General features: G+C 56.3%; 2 protein-coding genes across 4 annotated transcripts; both read right to left on the bottom strand.

Annotated features, from left to right (window-relative positions):
• Positions 1-3,865: 3,865 nt before the first annotated feature.
• On the bottom strand, positions 3,866-8,183 carry CPLX3 (complexin 3). The gene is made up of 3 exons (XM_025919808.2): positions 7,915-8,183; positions 6,665-6,752; positions 3,866-4,968 (listed from the first exon to the last, which is right to left on the bottom strand). Exons 1-3 carry the CDS (start codon positions 8,076-8,078, stop codon positions 4,744-4,746), a joined length of 477 nt encoding a protein of 158 aa, XP_025775593.1. The 5' UTR covers positions 8,079-8,183; the 3' UTR covers positions 3,866-4,743.
• A 123-nt stretch (positions 8,184-8,306) lies between these two features.
• LMAN1L (lectin, mannose binding 1 like) lies at positions 8,307-24,857 on the bottom strand. Of its 3 annotated transcripts, XR_015252807.1 has the most exons (14): positions 20,634-24,857; positions 17,678-17,832; positions 17,450-17,557; positions 17,301-17,359; positions 15,868-15,967; positions 15,354-15,474; positions 14,456-14,511; positions 13,723-13,855; positions 13,267-13,418; positions 12,069-12,136; positions 11,093-11,216; positions 10,340-10,467; positions 9,090-9,275; positions 8,307-8,911 (listed from the first exon to the last, which is right to left on the bottom strand). XR_015252807.1 is itself a non-coding variant. In XM_086711225.1 (13 exons), the coding sequence occupies exons 1-13, from the start codon at positions 21,037-21,039 to the stop codon at positions 9,143-9,145; spliced, it is 1,743 nt and encodes a 580-aa protein (XP_086567351.1). In that variant the 5' UTR covers positions 21,040-24,857; the 3' UTR covers positions 8,987-9,142. The 3 variants fall into 3 exon arrangements, 2 of the variants coding, with proteins under 2 accessions (XP_086567351.1, XP_086567353.1); XM_086711225.1 differs by lacking the exon at positions 8,307-8,911 and having other exon boundaries at positions 8,987-9,275; XM_086711227.1 differs by lacking the exon at positions 8,307-8,911 and having other exon boundaries at positions 8,987-9,272.
• Positions 24,858-25,427: the final 570 nt, after the last annotated feature.

Raw genomic sequence — 25,427 nt, 5'->3', positions numbered from 1 at the left:
AGATAAGCGCCTTGTGGCAATTTGTAAGGATTGTTACTGTGAGCCTGACACATGGTACAAGTTCAATAATGTTAATTTTTAGATTTAGGGAGAGGAATGCACTCTGGGTTATCTCGGGATGGGCTGCACAAGAAAGCTTCAATGAGAAAAATGAGGGGAAGGAAGAAGAATGACCGGACCCAGTGGGCAGGTGAATGGAGAAGACTGGATGGGGGAGACAGTGGGAATGAGGAAGGACGGGATTCAAAGGACAGTTGAACAGAAGGGTTATGGGCTGGAGGGTTGGCCCACAATATCTGCATTGGCTGTGCAAGAACAGAGCCCAAAACTGTCACATGTGTGGGTGTGGAGAGGAGTGGCCCCACTTTGGGTATAGCAAAGGCCTGGGAGGCTGAGGCTAGCGAGGAGGCCCTGGGGAAGGGCCCTTCCTGAGCAAAACGTGTAGATGACCTCCTGGCTGTCCTTTGTCTAAGCTACCTGCCAAGGAGGGAGGCAGCCCAGCCAGAGGAGGTGGGGCTCACTCTCTAGGGTTCTCTTTGGCAGAGACCTATGGGAAATATGCTAATCTGTCCTATGCACAAGTGCAAAGGACAGAGACGGCAGTGGGGAGACCTTCAGAGGGAGACCAGAGGGGGAGACACACAATACATATGTATATATGTGTGTGTATATATATATATATATATAATTTTTTTTTCCTCCTAGGAGCAAGTTTCCACTTCTCACCTTTATCAGTTTGAAAGTGTGCAAAGCAGGGCAGACATGCACCAGTGTCTGCGTGCCTCACTTTGCCCTGTCCTCCCACCTCCACTTAGTCCCCCGAGCCCAGAGCCAGCACCAGGTCAAGCTGGGGGAGCACCTGAGCCTGGACCCCTGTTTCCCAAGGAACCAGCCCTGGGAGAAGCAGGTGGGCCACTGGAGCAGACTGAGGGACCCAGGTGTTCCTGGGCCCAGCCTGCCCTGTCTTTTGTTAAGCAGGGACATAGGGCAGGACATCGAACCTTGGTCCTTGCAGGAGGTCATCGAGAAAAGTTCTTGTCCCCAGAAGCCAGCTGCTGTCCCAGCCGCCCCCCCCCCCCCCAGCACCTGGGAGATAGCCCAACCCTGAGGCTGCGACATGAGGGAAGGGCCATATCACTTTCTCTACAGTAACTCATACCCACACTTGAAATCCCACAGACACACAAACACACAGACACAGACCCTAACAGGCCACAGGCAGCATACAAAAACAACAAAGCCATGTTCAGGTTCACAGAACCATGCAGACCTGACATGGATTTATGCTCATGATCATGCACACAGAGGCATAGTTCCTGCTGAATAAGGCTGAGGCAGCCTCAGTGCCACTGCTCCCCCAGATCAGCCCACCCTGGCCCCCTTGCTCTCCCTGTCTTGCCCCATAGGATTCTGGGAACAGCTAGGCCTGGCAGGCACAGGGTTAGAGGGAGGGGAGCAGGCTCTGTGGCTCCCTCCTGCTCCCCTTGCACAGCTCCCCACCCCCAACCCAGCCTCAGGCATCAGCTGGGTCAGTAGGCACGGCCAGCCTCTCAGGCTCAGCAAGTGAACATTCCCCCAGATGTCCCCAGTGCGTGCCCGGGGGCCTCCATGTCTGAGGAGGTACCATCTGGCCAATGGGGGAAGGGGAGGTCCTCTGAACTCCAAATCCCCTCACCCTCCCAACTTCTCCCTGGAGACCAGCTGGCCTCTGGAAAGTCACTGCTTCCCTCTGTACCACTCTCCCTCTGAGAGCTAGGCCTGAGCTGTCTGGGTGGGTAGAAGGCAGAAGAAAGGGACTGGAGTTGGTCAGGGATCACCAATCTTCCTGAAATCTCCAGTATTATGGGGCCAGAATCAGGAGTCAGGGTGAGGGGAGCAGGCCGGCCATCTCTGCCATTGCTTTCTTCCTGAAAGCGTGCAGGGGGGTGGCAGGGGCTGTCTCGTCCCCTTTCAACATCTCCTGTATCCATAGACTGCCTACAAGCATGAGAGGAAAGAAGGAGGGAAGAAAGGAGAAAGAAAAAGGCCCAGAGAGGTAAATGGTTTACACTAAATGATGGTGCCGTAATGGCAGGGATTTGCTTGCTATGAACAGGGAAGTTTGGGGGCAAGTGGCTTTCTTTGTGGCCCTCACATCACACCAGGTGGGCAGACCGGTCATGGACCAAGTGACTGAACAGGTGGAAGCAGAAGCAGGCTGGGAAGAGAGTAGTCACGTAGACAGGCGCTGAGGGCTTGGGAGTGCCGGCAGGTACAGAGGAGGCCCCAGCGTGGCTGTTAGCCCCCAGCTGAGGGCATGGGTATAGACAGGTATGAGCCAGGAATGAGGCAGAAGATGGGGAAGACAGAAATGAAAGGGACATGGAACTGACAGAGAAACCCTGAGAACAGGGGAGGGAAGTGGGGAGGCAGGGAGAGGCCAGCAGCGCCTGGGGACCCCTTAGCCTGTCCTCCTCGTCTGTCTCTGCCCGAGCCCCAGAGCTGGCTTCTTTAGCTCCAGAGCCTTCTGCCCCCATTCCAGGGATACACAGACACGTCAGGGCTTCCTGGGGTTCCCAGGCGTGAGGAAGAAACCAGTGTGAGGGCTGAGCCCCCTCCCGCTCCCTGACCCTAGGCCCCAACCAGCTCATTTTGTGAGGGTTCAGTGAGTGCTAACTGCCCACCTCCGCAAGGCCTGCCTCCCTGCCTCTTTCATTCTGGGTCCTGCAAACCACTGAGGGAAAAGGGGTCTGTCCAATCCCATTAGGCAGAAGGCCCCTGGAGGGTGGAGTGCTGACGTGGGCCTGGCTGCTGATGCTGCTGAGGAGGCCCCCCCGCCCTACATCCAGCCTGGGGCCCCAGCTTGGGTCTCCTCCAGCTCTCGGAAGGTCAGGATCGGTTTTTATCCAGAGACTGCCCCCAGGGCCCAGGCCCCTTACCCGGAGATGCTCAGGAGGGAAAGCCCAGCGTGACAGCCCAAGCCTCCCTGTCCTGAGCCTGCGTCCCTCCCTCCCCCACCCCCCTAATTCCTCATCCTCCCTTTCTTCTCTCTCTCCCACCTGCTTCTCCCCACATTACCTACTGAACAGGTTTTATGTTTCTTGTCCTTATTTTACAAAGGACACCTAATGGAAACTGCCCTTGAAACCAAACCCTCAGACGGCTGTTCGGTCTCTGAATCTTGACTAGCTTCCCCACGGGCTGGTGCAAGCAGGGACACCTGGGGTTAGCCTGTAGCATGTTGGGGCTCAGGCCCCTTGGGCGGTCTGCTTGTGGGGCCTCCTGGTTGGTTTCCTGGACCCCCCACAAGTAAGTAGCATGAGATTTGGGCTCCTCATTTCTTTGTTAAGGAATGAGTTGTCATTTATTGATGGTCTACCATGTGCCAAAGGCTTTCCAGACGGCTTTAAAACATGTATTATTATTTAGGGAGGCGGTAGTTCTTCATGTCACAGCAGGGACAATAGGCTCCGAGAGGGAAAGGGGCCTACTCTAAGTCACACAGCAGTGCCAGGACTGGAAAGCGGTTGCCCTGCCTTCTTTTTGTTATACCTTCCATCTCCGAGGTGAGAAGGGGGTATAGGCGCAGGCGCCAGAGACAGCTGTGATTGAGCCACAGCCCCTCCTGTGGTTCCAAGTAGTGGCCCGGAGGCCTGACCTTCTCCAGGTGCATCCCCATCCGGCTGGCTGCCACATCCTCCTCAAAGCCCAGACCTATTCTGGCCCCGGGCTGGACTTGGTGCTTGGGCAGTGTGGGGACCCCGCTCTTGCCCAGGGCCCCCAGAGGGTAGAGCTTGCTGGCATTCCTATGAAGCTATGGTTGAGGAGGGTTGTGGGGCTGTGAACCCCCAGACTCCTGGAGGTCCATAAGAAGTGGGAGGATAGGTACATCTTTTCAAATTTTTATTTTTCGCTGAGCAGAGAGAAGAGATCCAGCTATGGAATCCGGAGAGAGTTCTATGGGAACAGAACAGAAATTGCCTGGGCCTGGGTCCAGAAAAGGCCTAGAGCCGCCTGGGCTACCGTTCAGTGCCAGCTTCGTCCTTGGCACTCGGCCCCTCACACAGCATCGCTCAGCTCCTGAGAGCCAGAGCCCACAGTACAATGGCAGCCACTAGAGGCTACAGCTACAGCTGCTGTCCTGCCCAAGGAGTGGTGTGGGGTTGGCTCCGAAGGCCAGGGAGGCCAAGCCAGAAAGTCTTAGAAATTAGCCAGTCCATCGCCATTTTAGAGATGGTGACATGAGACCCAGAAAGAGCAGTGGCTTCCAAGGAGAATGAACGTGGAGGCTCAACCTTGGGCCTCTTGTCTCCTGAGGGTATCTGCCCACAGACCCTGTGTATGTGCGTCTGTGCCAGGGTGTGCCAGGGTGTGCCAGGATGCAGCTGTGGCATACGCCTCGGCACATGCCACAGCTTCTATGTCCCTCTGTGGGTCTCTCTATGAGTGATCCTGTGTGCAGGAACTTAGGGCAATGGCCAGAGAGGGATGGGCCTATTCCTACAATCTTAGGAGGCCTCTCCAGGCTGAGTAGAGAGGGTGGGTCCTGAGGAGAAGGGTGAGGAATGGGGACTTTGTTCCTAGTGGAAAGAGAAAGACCAGAAGGCAGACTTGGGCCACAGATGGGAAGGGTCCTGAGCTAGCATGGGACAGGGGGAACAAAACTAAGATGGGGTATGGGTCCCTGAACACTGGGACATGCTCTTAGCCCTCATGTGGGCCCAGCCCTCTGGTCACCCCAGCGGGCAGCCCCAGAGGAAGTAGTCACATGATGTAGCACTTCTCAGCTGATTGCTTGAGGTCCCCCAATGTGGCCTGGGCCTTGTCCTTGAGTGAGCCGAGGTCTAGGCCAGGGAGACTGGCCAACTGCCCGAGGACGGAGGCCTTCTCCTCCTCCTCCTCTGTGTCCTCCTCAATCATCTTGGCCAGCTCCCGGGGCAGCTCCACGTCTCCACCTGCCATCTGAATCTGGCTCTCATCTGTCTCGTTCTGAAGGGAAGAGGGGAGGGTGGAGTGTGGTTGGAGGTCCATGAAGACCCAGAGTTGAAGGGACAGGGAGGACGCCTGGACTGGGCTCCCAGCCCCTAGATTCTCGAGCCGCCTGAGAACTCACTCTGGTGAGTTCAGCCACCCACTCCCCCACCCCCATCCCAGGATCAAGCTTTTGACACTTGGACATGGAGACCTTGCACTTTTATACCACCTTACTTCACTCTGAGATATTGAAGACACCAGCATAGTGAATAAAGCAAAATGAAAATACTTAGGAGTCAAACTGTGCTAATCAGCCAAGTCACATGCTGACTATCATTAACTACACTGGAGGACGTTACTGATAATAGTGATGGGTACCATTTATCAAATGCCTGCTGTATGGCTGACATTCAAAATAACCCTGTGAGGTGGGTATTTTTATCTGTATTTTACAAGTAAGGAAATTGAGGTGCAGTTTAAGTAAATTACTCAAGTAAGCAACTTGGGCAAGGTCACACAACTAGGAAGCACAGACGCTCGTTTTAAACCTACATCATGGATTCCAACATCTGTGCTCTCTTTGCACAACACCTACTGACTGCCATTGCATTTCTCTTTCCCTTTGGGAACCCTGGGGCTTTCCACTTTATGTCCTACTCAGTTACCGCCAAGTCTTCCCTCTTCTACTAGACTCAGAGTTTCCTGGTGGCAGGAGTTGTTTCTCTTAATGTGGCTCGTGCAAGCATTTGAGGAATGACTCCATTCCTGGTTGTTTTTTTTTTTTTTTTTTTTTTTTTTTTTAATGACTCCATTCTTAGCTGGGTTTAACTCAGTAGCTTTCTAGGCTTTCTGGAGTGGTTTTCCCTCTGAGAGACTTCCAGAAGGCTGGTGCCCTGTGGAACGTCAGAGGCAGCCAGGGGATCAGTAAACATTTGTTGAATGAGTGAATGTAATGTTCACATGTCTGATCTTTCAATTCAAGTGGAAGATTCTAGGCACTGGGAGTAGCTTGTGCCTCAGTTCTCTCCTTAGGCAACACTTACATGCCCATGTACTGCTGTAGTGCCTATGGGAGACGTCTTCCTGGCTGCTTGGCCAACCAAGGGGCATTTTGCTCTCTGCAGACAGACACCACACCCTGGAAGCCAGCCAGGAGTCCTGGAGCAAGCTGAGGTTCAGTATTCACAGGCTTGAGCTCTGACCCCAGCTCCATTACTAGCTGGTTGTATGGCCTTGACAAGTCCCTCAACCTCTCTGAGTCTCAGTTTCCTTATTTGTAGTGTGGGTGATAGCTACCTGGAAGTGTTATTGAGGGGTTACATAAGGGCATGAAGGTCAAGGGCCTGGCACACAGAGGGTGTGCATTCTCTACCCCACCCCACCCTCCATGGGTGTTCAGGAGCTCGGAGTGTACTCAACCCTGGGGTAAAATCTACTGCCTTCCACTTCTTCATCTGCCTGGGCTTGACTGGAGGGTTGGGAGAGTGGTAGGTGGGGGAGAGAAGGGGCCTGAACTGGCGCCAGAAACACAAACCTATCAGCCTTGGGAAGACTGGGCTTTGAGTCCGAGAACGAAGGATCCAACCAAGAACTCGTCTCCATGAGTTTTAGGAGCTGAAAGTTGTGGTGCCCAGCTGTGCTGGGAGAAAAAGTGGGGAGCCCCAAGCTCAGAATCCCAGATGTACCTGCCAGCCCAGGCTCGTAAGCTTACCTTGGGCAGTCGGTATTTATCTCGGAAGTGGCTCCGCAGCGTGGCCCGCTCTGCCTTCCTCTGCGTGAACTGCGCATCCCGCTCCATCCTGCGGGGGCACCGGGGCGGAGTCATCTCAAGGGCTGAGAGAATGGGCGGGGTCTGCGAGGAAAGGGCCGGCGGGGTCTCCGTGTCCCGGCGCCAGCCCGTTAGCCTCTGTGTCTGACCTGGCGGGCCTCCGTCAGTCTTTGCTGCCTCTCTCCCATCATAACTGTCCTTTGTTGCCTCTGCACCAGCCACTGGACTATGGGGCTGGAGAGTCAGCTGGTCTGGCTCACTCTGCAGACCCTAATGGGTACCTCTCGCGGCCTCCAACTCCGTCTGTCTTTTCCCTTCCTGATAGATTGTGTCTTGTGGGGGAAAGTATTCGGGGCAGACTTGGGTTTGCGTCCTGGCTGCACTACCACTTTCGGTATGTCTTTGGATAAGTCACTTATTTTCCTCTTTTGCAACTTACAAAAAAACTGTTATCAGGAGTAAGCAAAATAATAGCTAATATTTAATGATTTACTATGTTCCAGGCACTGTGCTATGAAGTTAACATGCGTTAAATAATTTAATTCTTATACATATATAAGGCATGCTTTATGATTACCATCACCATTTTACAGAAGAGGAAACTGAGGCACAGAAAGGTTTAAGTAACTGGCTTAAAGTCATCTAGCTAAACAGACACAAAACCTGGATCTAAACCTAAGCAACCTAACTCTGGGGTCCAGCTCCTTATCCCACCCCAGCTGCCTCTCTGTCCCAGCACTGCCTGCACACAAGAAGACACTGAGGCTCAGTATCTATGAGTGCCCCATCTCAAGATCTGTCTCCGTGATTTTGAGCCCCCTCAGATTCATTACTTTTCTCGGAGCCTCAGGCTTAGAGGAGCTCCAGTTGGAAGATGCAGACGGTTAGGACCAGATCGGATTAAGGGATTACTTGTTTCGTCAGAAATGCACGTGCCCCCACCCCATCCCAGGTCCCTATTGCCCCTGCCCCCACTCCCTCTGAGCCCTGAGTGCGAAGCTGGGGCCGGGTCCTGGGTCTGAGATGGGGCGGCACTGGGGGCAGCCTAGAAAGCACAACCCAGCCTCCTACCGCATCTAGAAAAGTAGGGTGAGAGGGCTCGGGGTCTGAAACCGCCCTAGAGGTGGGCCAGGTAGCTGGAGGGGGTGGGGGTGGGGGGAAGGTCGTTGGAGCCAGGAAGGGATCCCACTCACTTCTCTTCCACCAGTTGCTTCTGATACTCCTCATACTCTTCTCGGCTCATGCCTTGCGCTTCGGCCGCCGATTTGTCCCCGTCCCCCTTGTCCTCGCCGCCCCCCAGGCTCCCGGTGAGGTTCTTCAGCTGGCCGCCCACCATAGTCTTCACCATGAACGCCATGGTCTTCGCTGGCCCTGGCACCGGGCGCCGGGCGCCAGGCACGTCCGCACCTACTTCAGCACTAGGTCTCGCGGACAGCTCCTGCCGCCGGCCCGCGCCCCACGCTCTGAGCCTCCCGCCTCCCGCCCCCGCCCAGGCCCGCCCCCACCTCCCCAAACCCCTCCTCACGGGGGGCGGGGGGCATGCACGGGGCTGAGGAGGCTGGACCACGTGCCCGCTCCGCACTCCCGCCTCCCCCACGTGCCTCCTTCAACGCCAAGCTCCGCCTGGGCATTGCTAACAACGGATTAGGGCCTGCGCGGGGTGGGGTCGCTCCCCAGGGAAAGGGGCTGCACTGATGCGCGTCCAGAACCCTGTTTCCTACTCTCCCCCCACTTCCTCCTCTCCCAGGTCGCTGATAGCCAGGATTTCAGCTGGCAGATCCAAGTGGCAGCAAGGGGCAAAGATCCAGCCCTGGGCCCTACACCATCCTCCCCACCCCGCTGCCCCAGCAGCTGCCCAAAGAGCTGGACGCTGGGAAAGGGAGACCAGAAAGCGGGAATCCCAGTTATGTCTCCATGGGTTGCCTCAGAGTTCTCCCTCATATGCCAGCTCTGCTGACCCCTAGAGCTACAGGAAGTGGGGAGGGAGAGAGTTGTTCATGGTGATGCTGGCTGGGCTGGGCCAAGAGGGGCACCTGGAGATTCCACTCTTTGTTCTGGGGACAGAATTACCACAGTTGTGACTCCCTCTCGATCCACAGTCCAGAGCTCGAGGCTTGTGGGGTATCTGGTCTTTTGGCAATCAGACCAGTCCTTGATGTCCTTGCCCGCTTGGAGCCCACTCCCAGCTACCTATCCAGAGAAGGTGAAAGCCTTCAGAGAAATTAAGGTAAAGCCAGAAGGTAAATGAGCATATCAAACAAAACGTGGGGAGATGGAAATCACCTTTAATAAGATTGGAGCTACCCAAAAGCTAAGGTGTGGGCAAGAGCTGGGCACCCAGAAGGAGAAGTACGGGCCAAACCCTCACCCCCTGGACACCATCCACTTCCTGGGGAGATTCCTTCAGGGCTTCGAGGTGAGTCATGCGTGTATGCTGGAGGAGAGAGGCTGCCTCCTCAGAATCCCCAGGGCGCCAGGAATGCGTGGTGCAGGACACAGAGGAGGGCTGCCTGTGGACAAACAGTCCTGAAGGCTCTTGTCCAGCTTCTGCCTACTGCCAGGGAAAGGAGAAGAAGGTTACTTGGATCTCTTCCTTCAGGGCTCTTGAGACCAGGCTTCCACATTCACCTCTCTACCATCTCTCCATTACAGCCTCCCTTGTTCTAAGACCTTCTATGGCTCCCTTGGCCTGCCCCATCAGGACCAGACTCTTTCCTTGGCATTCAAGGCCTGTCTAGGTGGCTCCAGCCTTATGGCCACCATCGAACTCGTACATAATGCATAAGCTTGTCATCATTTCCACTTGGTACCTTTGCTATTTTTACCTGGAGGCTGTCCCTCCTTCTACTCTGCTTTTAAAGCTCAGCATGCTTCACTCCTCCAGGAGCATCCCAGACCACACTGATTCTTCTTGTCTTGACATTCCACCAATAAGGACTGTAAGTCCGATTTCTGAGCACCTTAGCACACTCACCATCTCTAAATGTTTCATTCATTCAACAAACACCCGTCAAGCAGAATTAGTGACCTCCTTTTTATTCTCTTTTAAATTCTCTTTTAAATTCTCTTTGCCCAGTTTCACAAACTGGTCCCACCTTTTGCTTTGACACTGAACTTGACACTTTTTCTCCAGAATATTGTGCTTTTTTTCATGCTTCCATGCCTTTTCTTATCCTGTTCCTCTGTATTGATGCCTTTACTTATCTTGTCAGGCTAGAAAACTCCTAGTTATCTTGACCCACATCCAATGTCCCTTCTAGTCAATTCCTTGATCTCCCTAAGCTGGGTCAAGTGCTTTTTTCCCATACTGTTACAGCCCCTGAGCTCCCTGCCATTGTGGCACTGACCAGATAGGGTGTGACTATCAGTTACTCATCGGTTTCTCACATTAGCAAGTGAGTTTTGTGAGGGCAGGACTTAGATGGGACAAGCGGTTGAGCAGGCGGCCAGTAGAGCTTGTTGGAAAAATGGGTCCTAGCCTGGGTGCTGCTCCTTGTCCCTGGTAGACCAGGCATGTTACCCCTGGGCTTCAGTGCCCCATGTCCCAATCGAATGGCTATGACCCCGAATCAAGAGATGTCAAGTAGTATAGCATGTCTCAGTCATGGGAAGACCCACCTGAAGTGCACATAACAGAAGAAGCCTATAGTCTGAATGAGGAGGAAGAACAAGAAGATGCTGGGCCGCAGGCACAAGGAGGCTTCTGGGGGTTGGCCAGGTGGGCGGCGGTTCTTGGCTGCCGCTTTCTGAAAGGGGACATTCTAAGGTCCTGGATCGGCTTCTTACCCAGAAGGAAAAAGGGGACCTGGAATCTGGGCCATGTGTGGGCTCTATTTCCCTCCCCCAGGCTTGGGGCACCCTGGTTCTCATCCAGGGAGCTTGGAGAGGAAGCTACTTCCCCAACCCTAGCTCCCCTGGCTCCATCTGTGGGGACGGCTGGGAAGGCCTGGGGCCAGGGATCACCAGGGGTCTGAAGGCTCTAGAGATGAGAAAGAAATAGAGTGAAAGACAAGGTGATGGTGAGGGCCAAGGTAGGAGCAAGATGGGCTAGGGACACAGGGAAGAGAAGGTTCCACCATCGATCTCTAGTACTGCCATTTCCCTTCTGGTCACTGAAGGGGTTGGACCAAATGGTCCCCAGGGCCCTGCTGCCATTGAGAGTCTGTGGGACTCTCCAGAGTGCAGAGAGGGCAGAGAGAAGGTGAGATCGGTATCACAGACACAGGCACAGATACAGGTGTGCCTGTCAGCAGTCCCGGGAGGGGAGTGCAAGGGCAGAAGGGGCCTGGGGACGCAGAAGTGCTGGAAGAAGGGGGCTGAGCCAGAACCTCAAGGATGGGGCCCCCATGGCACCCCTTCCTTCCCCCTTACCAGTGGGCCCCGAAGGTCCTTCTGCAGGAGGCCCAGGATCTGGGCCAGCTCTGAGAAATGATGCTTGGTGCCCACAGGCAGATAGAAGAGCTGGGCTTTTGAGACCACGTGGGCAGCTGCATCCCTGGTGGGGGGTGGAAACCAAGGGAGATGACTCATTATCTCTTCTGGTTGCACCCAGGCCTCCTAACCATTTCTCACAATCCCTAACGGCAGCACCTGGTGGGAAACAGGCACCATCCATAGGGCTCCTTCTTAGGGGCTGGTCTTACCCCAAACCTTCTTCCTATATCCTCAGACAGCTTTGGCTCAGAGAAGGGTCTTCCTAACGTTGTCTGTTTCAACTCCAGGCTCCCTGGGCTTTGTTTTCCATCCCCAGGCCCCAGGGGATTTGGTTCCTCTCCCTCTTCCCATCTTCCCATCCCCAAGCATCTAGATGTGGGTGAGGGACCCAGAATCCAGCACCCAGCCTGAAGCTTCCGTGCTCTGTAGCATCAGGGTGACTTCCCTGTCCCCAGAGCCCCGTGGGTAGCTCCCTGGGCTTGGCCTAGGGTGGGGTGCCGGGAGGCTGGAGGGGGGCAAAAAGAAGTCAGGGACTGCCCTCTTCAGCTCAGCCTGATCTTGGTTATGGTTCCTCCAAGAACGCCATCAAAACATCCCCTCATTCCAGCAGCTGTCCCTGAAGGAAGGCTCAGATTTACTAACTCTCCCTGGGGAGGGGGTTTGTGTCCCTCCCCAGGGAGAGTTACTTTTAAATTAGGATTTTCAAAACTTTAAACTTGATTCAATTAAATTCAGGTCAACTGGACAGACTTAACTCTGCCCCCGCCCCTCCCTGTGTGCCAGGCTTTGTGCTGGATGCTCAGGAAGTGAGGAAAGGAATAGGGGGCCAATGGAGGAACTTGAGGCTGAGCAAGTGGGTGGAGCCGGACTTCTCTGCCCCTCCCCCAGAACCCCTCCTCGCAGGTGCCCTTACCTCATCTCTTGCAGGTCCTGGAGCAGAGACCTCTGTCCACGGAGCAGGGCGCTGACCTTGGCAGAATCCTGCAGCAGGGCCGGCCTGTTCTCCAGGGCCCAGGCCACAGCCCTTTTCTTCTCAGAGTCTACCTTCCCGAGGACACCGTAGCCCTCTTCCTTCTGGAACACCTTACCACCTCACCTGGCCCTTCCTCAGTTTGGACATTATCTGACACGTTGAGTTTATCCCCTGTGCATCTGGGCTTCTGGATTCCCCCTCTTCTCAAATCCCTCCCCCTGAGGGTCATGGGCTTCCTCCCCCTTTCAGAAGTGGTTCTGCCCTTAAAGGAGGCAGAGGCCCAGTCCAGTCTTCTACCTACCGCCCCCCTCTCCCCGACCCCAACCGCAGGGCACAGTCCAGGATGGGACCAGTGCCGAGCAACTCTCAATGCTTAGGCCTCTGTCTCGGTGAGTGGCCTGGAGAAGTGGCTGCCCCTCTCTGGGGTGGAGAGAATCTGGCAGCAAGAGTTCTGGGCCTGGAAGTAGGATCATAGAGGCCTAGCCTTGGAGTGTGGCCCCGTCCCCACTCCCCCACTCCAGCAGCCCAGCCTCAGCTGCTCTGGCCTGAGGACACGAGATGTAAACCCTGAGCTGCCAGAGCCCAGCAAAGCCCACAGGAGCCGCCGGCCTCTGCTGCCTGGCATCTAACAGCTTGACTGAGTTCAGCTCTCGGGCCCCAGGCTGGGCGTGCCACGGGGCATGACTGTTTGGAAGAGAAGCCAGGATGGCAGTGGAGATAAAAACGAGGATTCTGGTGCGTCTGAGCATTAAGCAAGCCGTATGGGAACCAAATCACATGTGGAGCTACATGCAAATTAGCACCCGGTCTATTTCTGGTGCTTGTCTACAGACCCGTGTCCAAATACCTGGCATCTCCTCTCCCCAGCCCCGGCCGCGTGGATCCGTGGGCATTTGCTCGTGCAGGGCTACCCTCCTGTATGCTCCCCCGCCTGGCAGGTCTACCCCCTCCTGCAACCTGCAGCACTGCACCCCTGCCCTCCTTTCCCTCCAGACCTTGGGGGAGACTAGATCCTAAGTATAGTGCTTGCTCCTCTTTCTGGACAGAGGGAGCTCACCGGTGCCAGGAACCCAGTGGCTAGGGAGCTTGCTTTTCCAGGCCTGCAGGCAGGGCCTTGGGTGCCCAAGGGGCCACTCACCCAGGCTCCCTCAGGCCTGGCATGGCCTGGGGTCCCCAGGTGCTTCTTCCACTGCCTCTCGGCCTGGGCCAACTGTCTGGAGAGACCCTGGAGAGCCTGCAGGATCTGGCGGTGTCTGCCCAGCGTCTCTTCCAGGCCAAGGATCCTTTTTCCTGGAGATTGGGGCAGAGCTGGGCCAGGTAGCCCACTGCAGTGGGGTAGCAGATCCTATCTTTGGGACTTATTGGAGAGGAGGGGCAGAAAGACATGGCTTCTGCCTCCAGCTCTCCCCCAGAAAGTTGTGTCTGGGTGGTGGGGTGGGGATCGGACAGAGCCTGGGCCCCGGGGTCTGCTAGATATGGCCTCCTCGAATCTTCGTCTCCCGATTGGTTAAAGCACTCCTGATTCCAAGGGAAGAGGATCCTGTGATGCTCAAATGGACCCCTACTTCCCCTGCCTGCTCCCTGGGGTCCCTACCCTCTTCCTGGACTTCGGAGCTCAGCTTTGGGATCACATCCTCCCTGGCGCCCAGGGCCAGCCTTGCCCGAAGCCCTTCCAGCTGCTTCACCAGCCGGAGCTGCTCCATCTCCAGAAAGGGTGGTGGGGGAGGCTGGAGGAAGAAGACCAAACTCAGGCCTGAGACCCCTGGGAGAGCTGCGGGTGAGGGGAGCCTTCCCACGGGGCCTCCACAAGTCCAGTCCCGCTCCCGGACCAAACACGCATCCCACCCAGGGAAGAAGCACCCGGCCACCAAGCCCTGTGGTTTCAGGCTCTGCTGCTGCCGATCCCCCACGCTTATGTCTCCAGCTGCCGCCCAGGCCCCAGCGGCTCGCCCAGGACTCAGACCTTTGTGCTGCTCCTCCACTCAGCTACTCTCTCTGCCCTTTCAAGCTCATGCCTTCCAGGTGGCTTTCCCTGCTCCCCTGGCTGGTTAGGACCCGTCCTCTGTGCTCCCACAGCCCCCTGACGGCCTGGGAGGTGCTTCAGGAACGGGGCCTAGCTCTAGGTCACCTCTGGCCCCCCGCACTGCCCAGCACAAGGCCTGGTCTGAGCAACTCAGAGAGAGAGAAAGAGAGGGAGAGATCAGTAGAGATAGCGGCTCGAATGACAGGGCTGAATACATCATGACATAGAAGCATCCGGGGCAGGAAGGGGTCCCTGGACTGTCTCCCCCAGCAATCCCTGAAGGCTGACCCAGGGGTGGCATCACCTTTGGATCCGGCTCACTCAGACTGAAGGTCAGGAAGGACAGGATGTCATGGTCATCTGGAAGGGGGGGCAGAGAAGGGAAGGTAAGACCCCCGCCCTTGCCCAGCAGCCCACTCAGCCCTCACCCCCCCGCCCCCCGGTCCCCCTGCCCGGCTCTATTATATTCCAGGCAGGCAGGAGATCTGGGTGACTCTGGGCCTCTCTAACCTTCGTCTCGCTCACTTCATGGGAAAGGTGTGAAGGGGCAGACAAGCAGATGGGTGGACCGTGAGGGTTGACCCACACGCAGAGCCAAGGGTGAGCCCACACTGAGTGGGAAAACTGGACGGTCCTGGGCTACAGCCATGGCAACAGAATGAGTGACACCCTCAGGCCCCAGAGTGGCAGAAGCAACCATAGGACGGCCACCTCCTCAGCATGGCTCTGAGACCGTGTCACTTTCCTCCTTGGAAACCTTCCACTGCTCCCTAGTGCTCAGAGTCTAAAGACTAAAGTCCGAGCCTTCAAGAACTCCCACCCTCAAACTGCACCCTGCTTGCCAGCTGTGGGTCCCTCCGTGGACTCTTCATTATGTTACACCCCTTTGCGGTTTCCTCAATGTCCTCATGGCTGTCCCTCTTCTACTTGCCCCACAGTTCCCAGCTTGGGGCACTTATGGGGCCATCACTGGAATAAAAGCTTCTTGTGCTTTATCCTATTTGAGACTTTCAGCAACTCTGCAAGGCAGACATGACCTTGCCCCGATGGTAACAGAGGCCCAGAGAGGGCTCATGACTTGCCCAGACCACACAGAGAGGAAGTGGCTGGCCCCACACCCAGAGCTCTTTGGAAGGTGTGCTCAGGATGTTTCATTAGGTACCATTCCTCTGCTCTCACCTGCTCAGAAGGAAGGCCCTCACCTGCCAGGGTGCCAGTGGCTGCCGAGACCCCAAAGAAACCTCCAGGAGCCAAAAGCAGTGGACCCACGTCAACACAGACCTCATCTAAGTCGTTGGGAGTGAGGCCACTGTTCAAGGACACCTGAGGGGCACAGAGGAGTGAGCCTCTCACGGTTGGAACCCCCCACCTCTCCCCTGACCCCGGCAGCAGGTTGTCATCCCCACCTTTGATTCACTGGCTTCCCTGGTTCTAAATGTGGGCAAGCGGCCACCCAGCTTGGTGTCAGCATGGCATGGAGGGGCACGCTTGCCTGGTCTCATGCTAGCCCTCGTCAGTATGTGCTCTGGGATTAGGAGTCTGTGCAGGGAGGAGGGTCCCGTGTGGGTGCCACCTGTATGTGTTGGGCCCCTGTGTGGTGTCACAGGCACGGGTGTGTTGGGACCATGGGCACTCACATAGTAACTCCGTAGCTCTGAGTGCTATAGTTTGCACTCCCTGCCCAGAGAATCTGAGAAAGCAGGAAGGGCTACTCACCCGCAGCCTCTGCCCCCAGTAGGTGATCCGAACTCTGAGGGGGTTCGGCAGGTTGCGGAAGTCCCGGCGGCAGGAGCCCAGCACCCCGCTGGCTGCATCCCTATGGGCACTTGGAGTTCAGCCAGGCCACACAGGACGCAAGGCCTGGACAGTGGGGGTTGTCCCAGGGGCCCTTCGGCCCAGGCCTACAGCACACCCCCACCCCCCCACCCCACGGGTCACTTGGGATGGAACGTGTCCCTGTTGTCTAGCATGAGTCTCCCTTGCTTCTTTAGCAGGAGAGAGGGGAGCTGGAAAGCAAGCCTTGCCTGGCAGAAGACGCCAGGGCCTTCCTGTGACTCTTCCTTGGGGGGACAGAGCCTGGAGCAGCACTGGAGCTCTGCCCTCAACCCCCCAGGCCCACCACCTCCCCCACTGTTCCCCCCCCCCCCCCCCCCCCGACTCCTCGTTCCCCTGCGCCTCTGGGGAGGGCTCCTCTTTCCTCTTTTTTCTGCCAGGCTCAGACTGCAGCAGGACAGACTCAGGACAGAGGACGGGAGCCACGTTCTGTGGGCCCGAGAGGTCCCAGGTTTCTCTGGGCACACAGACAGCGCTTCCACCTGCGGCTAAGAGGGAGGCCGCACAGAGCAGGGAGAAGCCAGCTCTGCGATTTGCACTCTGTGTGACCTTGGGCAAATGACCACATCTTTCCAAACCCGAGCTCCCCCGTCTTTAAAATGAGGATAATAATTGGAACTAGCTCATAACATTGTTATGAGGGTTAGCTAAGACAATGAATGTAAAGTGCTTGGCACTGTGCCCCGCAGACAGGTAAGCTCTACTCCATAAATGCTAGCAATTATTCTAATTGTTATGAGCTAAGGGATGCGTGCTGGGAGACACTGATGACGGGCCTGGGTGGGATGGGAAGCCTCGTCATCGTCATCGGGGAGAAAGGGAAGGCTCTGGCAGGCAGGCGGCTGGCTCGGGAAGGGCGGGGACCATCTGACCTCAAAGCTCAGCTCTGCGAACGGCTGTGTGACCTTGGGCCATTCACTCCACCTCTCTGGGCCTCAATGCCCTCATCTGTAGTTGGGGACTAATGATCTCCCCTTCTCAAGAGTGTTGCTGATCAGATGAGACGGTGTGAGTGGCAACACTCAGTGCAGGCTACGCCCTGTGTCGTTTCACGTCCCGCCCCCCAACCTGGGGCGTTAGGTTGAATGAATTGAGGACTCAGTGGCGCAGTTCCTAGGAAGAGCACGCAGACTCTGGTCCCTGTCCTGGAGGAGCCACAGGTGGGACAAGCGAGAGGCGGTTCCAGGGCAGCAGCTATCAGCTCAGATGAGTCCCCGTCAGAGGCTGGGGCAGGGGCTTGTGTACACAGTGTGGGTCACCGCTGAGGCCCTTGGGGCCCAGGAATGGGGTAGGGGTGTGTCCGGACAGGCCCTTACCCACGCGGCTCGTAGCGAGTGTGCGCATCACTGGCCAGTACACGGATGATGGGGCTGCTCTGCATGGGAGGTGACGAGTAGCCTGAGCCGTGGGCACGGGGTGGAGGGGGAGGGGGAAGGGGGGAGGGGGACAGGAGATCACTACTCACCTGGGTATCCTCGGTGGAGGAGTCGAAGAGGATCCCGATGCCGTCCCACGAGGCCAGCCCCTCCAGGACAGAGCCTACTTGGCCCCTGCCCCGGGTGTACCACACGGCCTGTGGGTCCCCAGCTGCTCAGCCCGGGGGGGGGGGGGGGCTGCAGGACACTGAACCTCGGGCTCACCACCCACCTCCCTGACTCACCCCCTCTGCCGGGTGTGGTTTGGGGCCACTCACCATGCCCTGGGCTCCCCGCCGCCCTGGCCCGGTCACCCTCATCTGCACATGCACCTCCCAGGCAGAGAAGGGGACAGGGGCCCTGCTCCACACGGCGCCGCTGCAGTTCCGCATGGATGGGGCCAGCCGCACTGCCTCCAGGCCCAGTATGGCATCTGTGGACGGGGGCAGCTCAGGGCCAGGGCCCCACCATCCCCTACGCCCCTAGCAATCTCTGTCACTGGCCTGGGCTGGGCTCTGGGGTAGGAAGGAAGTAACATCAAGGCTTGCCATTAAGAGGTGGGCAGTCAGACGCAGGAGAAGTGGGACACGGAGCCCAGCAGGGCTGGCAGGGCCTTTGCCAGGGGGCGGATGCCTTCTCACATAAGCCTCACCACAAATCCGTGCCGCCTGCTTTTCTAAGACCCCACCTGACACATGAGGAAACTGAGGCTCAGAGAAGTTAAGGAACTGAGTGGATTGGAACTCAGCTCCATCTGATTCCATAGCTTTGAATGGCACAGGTCCACTTCCATGTGGAGTTTTTTTTTTTGTTTTGTTTCGTTAAAAAAAATTTTTTTTTTTTACCTTTATTTATTTTTGAGAGACAGAGAGACAGAGCCCAAGTGGGGAGGGGCAGAGAGAGAAGGAGACAGAATCCAAAGCAGGCCCCAGGCTCTGAGCTGTCAGCACAGAGCCCGACGCGGGGCTCAAACTCACGGACCGTGAGATCATGACCTGAGCCGAGGTTGGACGCTCAACCGACTGAGCCACCCAGGCTCCCCACATGTGGAGTTTTTTTTCGATAAATACAGTACGATAGCGTAAATGTATTTTCTCTTTCTTAGGATTTTCTTAATAACATTTTCCTTTCTTCTCCGGCTTTATACCGAATATAATACATACAACATAAAAAAAAAAACGTGTTACTCCACGGTCTATGTTATTGGTAAGGCTTTGGTCGACAGCAGGTTGTTAGCGGTTAAGCTCTGGGGGAGCCGGGTTATTATTATGCTCGAATTTTCCACTGTGTGTGGGGTCGGCGCCCCTAACCCCTGCGTTGTTCGGGTGTCAGCTGTAACACGTTTCTCCAACAAGAGACATTTGCGTCCACCCCTTTCTGTTTCTCAGGGGAAGAAACAGGCCCCGTGAGGGAAAAGGACACGCCCGAGGCCACCAGACACAGGAGAGTACTTTGCGAGAACAACCATGTTGGGGTTTAGGACTCCAGGCTGTGGAAGCATGGAGAGACTCCAGTGTGGCCCATTGAGGCGGGGGCGCAGGGTGGGGCTCCGGGTGCAGGTCCCCAGGGGGCATTCCAAGGTGAGGAAAGCCTGAAAGCAAAGGTGACAACTGGCTGACAGGACTGTGAAGAAAGGGAGTGTGTGTGAGAGAGAATTCACAGAGGCTGGGGGTGGGGGAGGCGAAGGAAAGGGGAGAGAAACTGAGGCAGGTTTGGCAGGAATCAGAGGGGAGATCAGAGGCTTCACCCCAGCTGGCTCCCCACCCCTCTGGTGCCAGCCTGGAACCTGGCCCAAGGCCCAGTCCCTGCCAGGACTTTCCGGAGACTGCTAATCCAGGCTGTTTGCTCAGCAAAGGCCAGGGTTGGGGGCAGGGAGGCTCGGAGGCTGCAAGGCCAGGAGTCCTGGGGGGCCTTAGAAGCCACCACTGCCTCCGAAGTGACTTGTGGGAGGCAAGGATTGCCCACTGTATACTACACTTACGCATTCAGCTCTATGTGGATCGTTCATGAGGCCTCACCCCAAAGTGTGGGCTCCCTGAGTCTGACTCAGCCCTGTGTCTCTGGCCTGGGCACAGAGGGGCATGGCGGTAGAATTCTGGCAAAAGGATGAGTGAATGAGTGAGTGAAGGAATGACTGAATGGACGGTAAGCATATCACTGCGTGATCTTGGAGAATGTGCCTCTGCTCCCCGCTGTGGTCTGTGACACGCCAGACTTGACAAGGCCCCCGGCAGTGAGTGCTGTACAGGCCCTGCCATCCTAGGCTTGAGGCAGGGCCTGGCTTGGTGCTGTGAGAATCAGCCCCTTCCTTTGTTTACCTCCTGTGCCTCTGTGAGGGAAGATTGGGCCAAGACCCAATCAGAAATCATGCCGTTCTCAGAACTTACATCTCACAGACACAGAAATACATAACGAATCCGCTTTCTCTTTTTGCTTTGCCTGCTAGGTGGTTCTGAACCAGATCCATGGCCCAACTCTGAAGGGTGGGCAGACCTCACAGCATATTTTGGCCACAAGCCCTGTTCCTGGATTCATTTCATGCCTCCGGCCCTAACCCTAAGTCTCATTCTTCTTGCTCATTCCTAATTTAAGCTCCTCTCTACTGCATAGGTCCTTGTAAGTCCTCAGAAATCCTTAATGAACAAGATCAAGTAGAAGACAGACTCCTTGTAGGTCTGGGTTTGGAAGTTCCTGAAGTTAAGATGCTCTCGTGCCTGTTTCCACCCAGCACACACACAGGGCAGAGCTGGTGCCCTCTCTGGCAAAGCAGCTGGCCGCGAGGGTGCCTCCCTTCGGGCAGTCCCCCCGTTCTCGTGGGCAGCAAGGAGCAGGGAGAAGGGAGGTTGGTGCTGGTCCCAGCTGCCTTGCGTCTGCGTGTCTGGGACTCAGCACGTGAGCATGTGTGTGTTTACGGGTCCAAGGGGCAGAGGAAGGAGAGGGGGTCCGAGGAGAGGCAAAAGGAAAAGAGAGAAATCCTAGGGCAGAGAACGAGAGAGGCAGAGAGGAGAAACGGAGACTGGTAGATGGGGTGGGATTGTGGTGGGTGGGACGGGAGACAAGCCTGGGAGGGGTCCCGGGGCGAAGGTCCTGCCTGCCCCAGGCCTGGCCCCGTCTTGGGCAGAGGCTGGTACCGGCAGGCCCGCTCTTCCCCAAGTCACAGCCACCCAGAGCTGGTCAGCCCCTCCAGCACTATGAGGGACCCTGGGCATGGCTGGTCCCCACCCCACCCCTCACCTCCATGATGGCTCCAGAAGGGTATTCCAGCCCCAGGCAATGCCAGTCTTGGTCCTTTGAAGCTGAGCTTATACTCAAACCTTCTCTGAGGAGGACCGGCCCCCACGGGGTTGTGGGGGCCCACGAGCAGGAGGAGGAGAAGGCAGAACAAGGGATCAGGGCCCCTGATCACCAGCATTGTGAAGGGAACTGGTGTCTGGGCCCCTGAGTGGAGCCGCAGCTGGGAGGCCAGGGGAGGGGCCCTGGGGACGGGGCCAGGTGGGGAGGAGCTGGTTTCTGTTGGCACTCCCCTCTCTCCCTTCAGCCCCAACAGACATCCTGTTCCTTCCAGGCCTGACCTCAGGCCCAGCCCCTTCCTCATCTCCAGCCTGACCCCTGACCTGTCGCCCACCTGGCTCTGCCCCATTCCTGGGCCCTGGCCATCTTTCCACCTCTCTTCAGCTCCGGCAGCCGTAAGGCCTCAGGGATCATGAGGACAGGCCTCAGCCCTCAGCAGCCCTGGCCTCTCCCCTTGCTCAGGACGGGCCTCCACATCCTGCCTCCTTCCCGCAGCTAGGTGCCCCGACTATCTGGTCATCATCCTGCCAACCCCGGACTTCCCCGTCCTGCTTGCTCCGCTGTGGTGCCCAGCTCTGTCCCACATTCCCAAACACACATGCCTCCGGGCAGCCCGGTTTCCTCAACACGCAAATGACACGAAGAGAAGAAAGGGAGTCTTAACAGACAGAGCAAATAAATGCCATGTGTGGACTTGTTTGGAGCCTAATTTTAACCTACCAACTGGGGGGGGGGGGGGGGGAAACGAGACTGTTGGGGAATCCGAACAATGAATGCTTGATTAAATTAAGGAATTATTGTTAAAGATTTTAGGCGTGATCATGGTATTGTGGTCACGGTTTTCAAAAAAGGGTTTTGTCTCTTAGAGAAACGTACCAAAGCTGTACAAACGAAATGATACAATGTCTAGGGTTTGCTTCCAAGTGTCCCAGAGTTTGGGGGCAGCGGGGTGTGGAGGGCACAGGACTGGTCTGGAGCTACTGTTCACGTGGGATGGTGAGGATGTGGGGGTTCATTACAGTCTTCTCCCTACTGCATATGTTTATGTGATTATATCCATACTAAAAATGTTTTTGAAAAGAAATCCTATATTTCAAATCTTTTCACGCCAATAAATGTTCGTTTTCCTGAGTGGCTCGTTTGCCAAGAATTCTGGCTAGCTGAAGTTTTACTGTGCTTTGTAAGTTCCCAGTAGGATGGAGTTACCGAAGCTCTACCAATGAATTAAAGTCAAGGCTGTAAATGGAAAATTTTAGGACATGCTAAAGGCAAACCTTCATTTCTCAACAGTAAGTAAGCCCTCAGCCGCCTCCCCCCGCTCGCCCCTCACCTCCATGGCCATGCTGCGGAAAGGCAGGCCCCAGTCTGGTCCCGCTCCCTCGCCTGTCACTCAGTCCCCTTCTGGCTCCGGCCCCCACTGCCCCATGAAAACCACTCCAGCAGGCCTGACGGTGACCCTGTTCTTTGTTTCTAGTGCATACTTCTCAACCTGTCTCTGCAATGAGGGATGACGTGAACATCTGCTTCCTTGTCTCCCCTCCCCTGTGCTCTGAGAAGCCTCCTCGTGCCCCGCAGGACTCCCCTACCTCTGACGGCCCCCTTAGCTGCTCCTTTGTCACTGCTCTTCCTGCCTGGCCCCACACACCGGGGCTCCCTGTGTTTGCACCTCTCTTCACTCTCCACGTGCTCCCTGGCCAAGTTCACCTGCGTCCACGGCTTCTAGCCATGGATCCCCAAACCTCTTACAGTCAACCCGGCTTCTCCCAGAGCCTCAGGCCTGAATGAATGTCTAACTCTGCAGGGGACCTCTCTGCTTGGATGTCACAAAGGCCCCCAGACAACATGTCCAAATGAAACTCGTGTTCTCCAGCCTCTGGCCCATCCTGGTCCAGGGCTAGGGTCTCATGGATGGCAACCCCCACCTTGTCAAGCCTGAGCAAGCTCTTCAATTTGTTCTTGCTACTCTTATATTGCCTTACCTGATCCTCTAATCCCCAAGCCTTTTCTTTATCTGTACAATGGGGCCCCGAGAGTCGACCAGAGGGGTACGCGAGACGATATGTCTAATGTGCTTAGAACACAGGGCCTGGCAGACACTGAGCACTCAGCTCAGTAAAACGTCAGCTGTGTTCACCTTCCTTCCACCTCCTATGGCTTCCCCAGTCCAGGCCACCACCAGTCCCCTCCTGCCTGGCCACCATAGCCTCCTCGCGGTCTCCCTGTCCCCCCTCTGGACGCTCCCACCCCCAGGGCCAGATTATAACCAGAATTATTTTTCTGAAATGCAGATCTGACCACACCACTCCTTGCTTGTCCCTGAACACAATTGCTCCTGGCCACCTTTGTATGAAGTTAAATTCATGGGGCCTGCAAAGCCAGGTGGGCCTGGGCCCTGTTCTCTCTCCAGACTTACTTCCTCCCAAAAGACCTTCATTGGCTCCTTGGGCCCAGCCACGCTGAAGCACGTCATCTGGCCAGGGCACCTCAGCACCTTGGCCTGGGCAGTGCCCCTCATTTGCCAGAAACACCTCATTCTCTGTCCCTGCCTGACCTCTGCATGTCTGAGAAGCCACCTAACGCCTCTCGCCTCCTCCACCTCACCAGACCTCTGGGCACCAAGTTGAGCCTGAGTGGGATCCCTATTAGTCACGAACAACTTGAGGGTAAGAGCTCCATTTTGCCCGTCTATGGTACGCCAGCGTCCAGCACAGAGCGGAAGAGAAGGATGGGAGAAAACAAAGGAGGGAACAAAAAAGCCATAAACCAAGAGAGAGAAAGGAAGTAAGGAAGGGATGGGGAGGACTCATACCACCAGGCGGAAAGCTTGGGAGCACCTGGCTACCTGGGCCTGCGTTCCCGCAGCCCATCATCTGCTGGACACCGCCCCTTCCTGCCCCTCCCTGCTTCCTGCTCCCGATCCCGTGGCCCATTGCAGGTTTCTGAACCCGAGCCAACAGTCAAATGTGCCTCCAGTGAAGTCAGGCTGGGAGCTTGACATCGGCCGTGGTGAGAGTACGCCACGGGGATCAGCAAACTCCAAACCAGAACTCCCTGCCACGCCACCCGGGGTCTGATTATTATTGTCACCGGGGCGTCGCCCATGGGTCCCTCTGTCCTTCGTCAGGACACGGGCTCCCATTGCAGGCACACGCCCTTGTGCTCTAAGGAAGGCTCCCCTTCGATCATCACCATCCCTGCACCTCTATCTTGTCTGTCTGCTCAGCACATGGGTGCGGCCAGAAGGTAAATGTCATTTCCTTTGGCATCGGATCTGCCCACGCCTCTGCCTCCTTCCAATCTTCTACCTCATCCTCTTTCCTCTTCTTACAGCTGGGTCTCCCAAAACTGGCGACATTCCCACATCGCTCGCACCCTCCTCTAGTGAGGCCTCAGATCTGCACCCCTGCAAACTCAGGTTTTGCTGAAGTCACCGGCAACCTCCTCGTGGCTAACACCGGCAGTGGGCTCCGGTCTTCTGGGAAGAGGGGACCTGCTGCCTTGTCGCTCACCTGTCACAGGGCACTCTGCTGCCTTCCTGTCTGTATCTGGCCTGGTCAGCCTCCTCTCCTAGGCCTTTGAATGTTAAGCGCTCCCCCAGGCATGGTCCTGGGACCTCTCCTCTTCTGCACGTCCTCCCACAGTGACCTCCTCCTTGTCCATGGCTTTAGATCCAAGCCACACGCTGATAATTCTCAGATTCCCCTCTCCAGCCTCTGGGTTCCAACAACTTGCTCATTGCCTCTTGGCAGTTCACAGGCACGCCTGAAACTCAGCACGTCCTGAACAGAACTCAAGATGTTTCCTCCAGAAGAGGAGTCTCCTGGTGCACCCCCCACCCCCAGCCATCCTGCTTATCAGGGGTCACGGTGGCTCCTCTCCCTCCTTCGCCTACGTTATGAATCCATTGGCAAGTTCGCTCAGCTTTCCCTTATATCCTTCTGGAAGCCATCCACTCCCACCGTCCTCTCCTACACTGATCAGTCCTCACTGTGCTCCCTGGAACTTCACCAGGAGCTCAGAACTGTCACGGGCTCCCCGTGGCTCTCAGTGTGATAAAAGCCAAACCCTTGCCCCAGCCTCCCTGTCCACCTCAAAGCTCACCGCCCATCTTCACCATCTTCCCGGAGACCTCAGAACAAGCTATCCTGCCTCCTGTCCCAGCCTCTCTTCCTGGAATGCTGCTGCCCACCCCCCCTACCCCCCCACCTCCCGATCATCCTTCTGATCTCAGCTTACGTGCTGCCCCTTCCGGGAAGCCCTTCCTGACCTACAGACAAGATCTGACCCCCACGTTATATATGTCTTTTTCCATAGCACGCTATCAGTTTGTAGTTGTCTGAGTGATTGTCTTCCCAACTGGAAACTCCTCCAGGTCTATTCTGCTCATTGCTGCATCCCAGTCCTGGCACAAAGCAGGTATTCAAATGTCACTGAACGAATGGTCTGGTCTTAGAAAAACGAACCTCGCAGTGTGCAGAAGGGACGGACTGGGGGAGGTGAGGAGGCTCCTGCTCTGGGCTGGAGGGCAGGGGTGGGGGCAGACACTGGCGGCTGGGCTGCAGGGGGCTGAGGAGCAGACACGAGGCACACTACAAAGTCAGAACTCCCTGGATTTCAGGTCCTGCTGGCTGGGACAGGGCTGAGACAGGGTCAGAGCCTCAGCTGCCAGTCTCAGGGAATGAAATGAGCCTCCCCCAACCATGATAGCTTCCGCACTGACCACAGCACCCGGGGAAC

Source organism: Puma concolor, chromosome B3 (genome assembly GCF_028749965.1).
Source record: "Puma concolor isolate L17-30 chromosome B3, mPumCon1.1.hap2, whole genome shotgun sequence".
NCBI classification, from domain to species: Eukaryota; Metazoa; Chordata; class Mammalia; order Carnivora; family Felidae; genus Puma; species Puma concolor.
The sequence above is the reverse complement of the archived record's forward strand: the minus strand, read 5'-3'. Positions and strand labels throughout refer to the sequence as shown.